Source organism: Plectropomus leopardus, unplaced genomic scaffold, assembly GCF_008729295.1.
Source record: "Plectropomus leopardus isolate mb unplaced genomic scaffold, YSFRI_Pleo_2.0 unplaced_scaffold4366, whole genome shotgun sequence".
Classification (NCBI taxonomy): Eukaryota; Metazoa; Chordata; class Actinopteri; order Perciformes; family Serranidae; genus Plectropomus; species Plectropomus leopardus.
Genome location: NW_024647852.1, coordinates 1 through 5,917, shown reverse-complemented (window position 1 = coordinate 5,917; position 5,917 = coordinate 1). Strand labels below are relative to the sequence as shown.

The following is a 5,917-nucleotide window of genomic DNA, read 5'->3' as shown; positions in this document are numbered from 1 at the left end:
AACAGACAGACGGGTGAACAGACAGACAGGTAACAGACAGACGGGTGAACAGACAGACAGGGAACAGACAGACGGGTGAACAGACAGACAGGGAACAGACAGGCAGGTACCTGGACGGTGTGCGGCAGGTGTTTGATGGACAGGTAAATCCAGATGCTGAGCTTCAGAGGGAGGAGGTCCTGCCAGTGCGGCCGATCGTCGACTCTGAAACAAACAAACAAACAAACAAAACAAAATAAACCAATAAATAAACAAAAACAAACAATGAGTGGTCATGATGTCCCGGGGTCTGTGTGTTTCACTGGAGGATAAATTTCTTTCTTTTTGTTTATTTATATGTATTATTTTAAGTTTCTTTTTTCCTCCAAATGTTGCCGATGTTTTTCAAAGTTTAGGTGACTAAAGGAAACCTGGAAACATCTAACAGCCACAAACCGTAAAAACAGAAATTATTTTGGGGTTTTTAATTTTCAGACGGCCTTTGAACTTATCATCGGGTTTGTGACAAAAAAGGACTTTTCCAGGTTTTCCAGGACGGTATGAACCCTGACTGGCCTGTGAAGATAATGAGCGCGTGAACGCCGCAGGCTGAACAACGCAAACAGGAAGTGATGTCAGAGGCATACCTGTCAACACACCTGAGCTCGTCTGCAGGTCGCACGCTCGCCTTCTTCTTCTTCTCCTTCTTCTTCTTACTCAGCAGCTCGTCCTGGATACACATCACACCATCACATGACCCCCTGCTGTGATCTGATTGGCTGAATAAGCCCCTGCTGCACTGTGATTGGCTGAATAAGACCCTGTTTCACTGTGACTGGCTGAGTGAGCCCCCTGCTGCGCTCTGATTGGCTGAGTGAGCCCCTGCTGTGCTCTGATTGGCTGAGTGTGCCCTTGCTGTGCTCTGATTGGCTGAGTGAGCCCCTGCTGTGCTCTGATTGGCTGAGTGTGCCCTTGCTGCGCTCTGATTGGCTGAGTGTGCCCTTGCTGCGCTCTGATTGGCTGAGTAAGCCCCTGCTGTGCTCTGATTGGCTGAGTAAGCCCCTACTGTGCTCTGATTGGCTGCCTCACCAGCTGCTTCTCCAGGTAGATTGACCAGAGAACTGCATAGTGTCCCACGGTGAGGATGAGGAAGACGAGGACGGACAGCTCTCCATTACTCATCTTCCTCACTCGTCTGTAGTAGAAGACAGGCTGCCGCCAATCAGGAAGCCCGTTCACCATGATGTCATCATACCTGCAAGAACACCACAGATGAGACACTGTCCTCTGACTGACTGAGAGACACCACAGGTGAGACTCACTTGCGTCGTCTTTCCTCATCCTTCAGGACTTCATAAATGGCCACCAGCTGAAGACAAAAGGACACAGAGTGAGACATCTGACAACAGCCAAAATGTCCTCTTGTTTTCTCCAAGTTAAACTTAAGACTTTCTAAAGTCTTTCTAAGGTGTTTCTAAGGTGTTTCTAAGGTCTTTCTAAGGTCTTTCTAAGGTCGCTCTGAGGTGTTTACAGCGTGTTGACTGTTGTTTGTTTACAGTGCATTGTGTGTTTACTGTGTTTGTTGCTGATTGTATCTTGTTTACAGCGTGTTTATTGTTTGTTTGTTTACAGTGTGTTTATTGTTTGCTTGTGTACAGTGTGTTTATTGCTTGTTTGTTTGTGTACAGTGTGTTTATTGCTTGTTTGTTTGTGTACAATGTGTTTATTGTTTGTTTACAGTGTGTTTATTGTTTGTTTGTTTGTTTGTTTACAGTGTGTTTATTGTTTGTTTGTTTACAGTGTGTTTATTGTTTGCTTGTTTACAGTGTGTTTATTGTTTGCTTGTGTACAGTGGTTTATTGCTTGTTTGTTTGTGTACAGTGTGTTTATTGCTTGTTTGTTTGTGTACAATGTGTTTATTGTTTGTTTACAGTGTGTTTATTGTTTGTTGTTTGTTTGTTTACAGTGTGTTTATTGTTTGTTTGTTTACAGTGTGTTTATTATTTGCTTGTTTACACTGTGTTTATTGTTTGCTTGTGTACAGTGTGTTTATTGCTTGTTTGTTTGTTTACAGTGTGTTTATTGCTTGTTTGTTTGTGTACAGTGTGTTTATTGTTTGTTTACAGTGTGTTTATTGTTTGTTTGTTTACAGTGTGTTTATTGTTTGTTTGTTTGTGTACAGTGTGTTTATTGTTTGCTTGTTTACAGTGTGTTTATTGTTTGTTTACAGTGTGTTTATTGTTTGCTTGTGTACAGTGTGTTTATTGCTTGTTTGTTTACAGTGTGTTTATTGTTTGTTTACAGTGTGTTTATTGTTTGTTTGTTTACAGTGTGTTTATTGTTTGTTTGTTTACGGTGTGTTTATTGTTTGTTTGTTTGTTTACAGTGTGTTTATTGTTTGTTTGTTTGTTTGTTTGTTTACAGTGTGTTTTATTGTTTGTTTACAGTGTGTTTATTGTTTGTTTACAGTGTGTTTATTGTTTGTTTACGGTGTGTTTATTGTTTGTTTACGGTGTGTTTATTGTTTGTTTGTTTGTTTACGGTGTGTTTATTGTTTGTTTGTTTGTTTACGGTGTGTTTTATTGTTTGTTTACGGTGTGTTTATTGTTTGTTTGTTTGTTTACAGTGTGTTTATTGTTTGCTTGTGTACAGTGTGTTTATTGTTTTTGTTTGTTTGTTTACAGTGTGTTTATTGTTTGCTTGTGTACAGTGTGTTTATTGCTTGTTTGTTTGTGTACAGTGTGTTTATTGCTTGTTTGTTTGTGTACAGTGTGTTTATTGTTTGTTTACAGTGTGTTTATTGTTTGTTTGTTTGTTTACAGTGTGTTTATTGTTTGTTTGTTTGTTTACGGTGTGTTTATTGTTTGTTTGTTTACGGTGTGTTTATTGTTTGTTTGTTTGTTTGTTTACAGTGTGTTTATTGTTGTTTGTTTGTTTGTTTACAGTGTGTTTATTGTTGTTTGTTTGTTTGTTTACAGTGTGTTTATTGTTTGTTTACAGTGTGTTTATTGTTTGTTTGTTTACGGTGTGTTTATTGTTTGTTTGTTTGTTTACGGTGTGTTTATTGTTTGTTTGTTTGTTTACAGTGTGTTTATTGTTTGTTCGTTTGTTTGTTTACAGTGTGTTTATTGTTTGTTTGTTTACAGTGTGTTTATTGTTTGTTTGTTTGTTTACAGTGTGTTTATTGTTTGTTTGTTTGTTTGTTTACATTGTGTTTATTGTTTGTTTGTTTACAGTGTGTTTATTGTTTGTTTGTTTGTTTACAGTGTGTTTATTGTTTGTTTGTTTGTTTGTTTACATTGTGTTTATTGTTTGTTGTTTGTTTACGTGTGTGTTTATTGTTTGTTGTTTGTTTGTTTACAGTGTGTTTATTGTTTGTTTGTTTATTTACAGTGTGTTTATTGTTTGTTTGTTTGTTTACAGTGTGTTTGTTGTTTGTTTGTTTACAGTGTGTTTATTGTTTGTTTGTTTATTTACAGTGTGTTTATTGTTTGTTTGTTTATTTACAGTGTGTTTATTGTTTGTTTGTTTGTTTACAGTGTGTTTATTGTTTGTTGTTTACAGTGTGTTTATTGTTTGTTTGTTTGTTTACAGTGTGTTTATTGTTTGTTTGTTTGTTTACAGTGTGTTTATTGTTTGCTTGTCTGTGATTTGTCTCACCTGTCTGAACTGTGTCTCCGCGTTCTCGTCTTTGTTCCTGTCTGGATGAAGAGTCAGAGACAGACGACGATACGCCTTCTTAATTTCTCCTGAGGACGCATCCTGAGACACAGAGGACAGACAGAGGACAGCAGCTCTGAGGGGCGGGGTTCAGTTTGGTCTCCGTGGTAACAGCTACAATCACAGGTCAGAGGTCACAGTGATGGGGGAGAAGACAGGAGACACAGACAGGAGACAGAGAGGAGACAAACAGAAAGAAGAGATTGACAGGAGACACACAGACAGGAGACATAGACTGTGGACTCACAGACAGGAGACACATTGACAGGAGACACACAGGATACACTTAAACAGAAGACCAACACAGGAGACACACTAACAGGAGACACAGACAGGGGACACAGACAGGGGACACACACAGGACACATACAAACAGGAGTCAGAAACAGGAGCCAGACAGACAGGACATACAGACAGAAGACACACTGATAGGATGAAGACAGGAGACACACAGAGAGGAGACACTGACAGGAGACAGTGACATGAAACACAGAGAGGAGACAATGACAGGAGACACAGACAGGAGACACGCAGAGACGAGACACACACACACACAGGAGACAATGACAGGAGACACAGAGACAAAAGACACACAGACACGAGACACGGACAGAAGACACAGAGAGGAGACACACAGAGATGTGACACACACAGGAGACACACAGACAGAAGACACAGACAGGAGACAAAGACAGGAGACACAGGCAGAGGGCACACTGACAGGACACACACACACGAGACACAATGACAGCAGACACAATAAGAGGGACACACAGACAGGAGCCAATAACAGGACACAATTACAGGAGACACGCTGACAGCCCGTGTCTCTGAGGATGGACACAATAACAGAAACACCGGAACATCCGGTTTGGCGTCAGCTGTTAGCTAGCCGTTAGCCTGAGTTTCGTGATCCCAGCTGAACCAGTTGGACTCACTGGGAGCACTGGTCCCAGCAGCTAACTAGCTTAGCTTAGCATCTGTCTGTGTGCGTGGCATTCAGCTGTTAGCATTAGCCGTTAGCAGCCAACTGGCGGTAACCATGGAGACAGTTAGCGGTTAGCACGGACCTGGTCCACGGACAGGAAGTGATAGAAGTTGTGGGGGACCTCCTCCACCAAGTCCAGCAGCTCCAGGTCCGCGTCCCAGGCCGCCAGAGGACACACCGAGAACAGCAGCAGGGACAGGAGGACCAGCGGGGACATAGCGGCGCAACACACAAGCCTCACAGCACCGGAAACACTGTATCTTACATCCGGGACACACCTTCACAATAAATGTCCTCTTCCACAGACTGCAGCTCACATCCGGGACACACCTTCAAAATAAAAGTCTTCTCCCACAGACTGCAGCTCACATCCGGGACACACTGTCCCGGATGTGAGCTGCATTCCTCTCTTATAGATTGCAGATCTCTTACAGGCTCTGTTTTTATACCGCCACCCACTGGACACCTACTGGACACCCACGGGACACAATAAAATAATAATAACAACCATCATCATCATAATGTGCCCTTTTACGATCATATTCGGTTTGATGTGTTTTTACTGAGTTGGGTTTCCTTTCATGAAGCCTTTGAGTGAGAAAATTTCCTCAGTGACAGACAGTAACAGACAGTAACAGACACCTCAGTGACAGACACCTCAGTGACAGACAGTAACAGACACCTCAGTGACAGACACCTCAGTAACAGACAGTAACAGACAGTAACAGACACCTCAGTGACAGACACCTCAGTGACAGACACCTCAGTGACAGACACCTCAGTAACAGACAGTGACAGACACCTCAGTGACAGACAGTAACAGACACCTCAGTGACAGCAGGGGACAATTTAAACGGCGTGATGTCTTTAATTCAGCATGTTTGTACAGCAGTGACTCTGACACTTAATGTTTCATAAATGTAACGATTCATTCATGCAATCAGACTAAATTGGGATTCATGGTAAAAAAAAAAAAAAGAAGTAGATAAATAGGGCTATGATAAAAATGACAAATATGATAAAAATTACAAATATGATAAATATGATAAAAATGAATATGAGGTTAAGTGACAAAATAACGTCTCACTTGTGTGTCTGGGAGCTTCTTTTACCTTTTTATTTTAATTCAAACCTTTTTCAGTGGCCTGTCCTTATTTATCTTACATGCATGAAACAACCAGGTGAGAATGCACGAGGAAAATCATTCCGATAATAATAATGACGATAATG

At 41.0% G+C, this 5,917-nt stretch overlaps 1 protein-coding gene across 1 annotated transcript; it reads right to left on the bottom strand.

Annotated features, from left to right (window-relative positions):
• Positions 1-23: 23 nt before the first annotated feature.
• On the bottom strand, positions 24-4,932 carry LOC121939227 (dnaJ homolog subfamily C member 1-like; the record flags this gene model as incomplete). The annotated part of the gene is made up of 6 exons (XM_042482305.1): positions 4,770-4,932; positions 3,640-3,741; positions 1,302-1,348; positions 1,069-1,234; positions 627-709; positions 24-204 (listed from the first exon to the last, which is right to left on the bottom strand). Coding segments are annotated over exons 1-6 (714 nt in total), but the record flags the coding sequence as incomplete, so codon positions are not given.
• Positions 4,933-5,917: the final 985 nt, after the last annotated feature.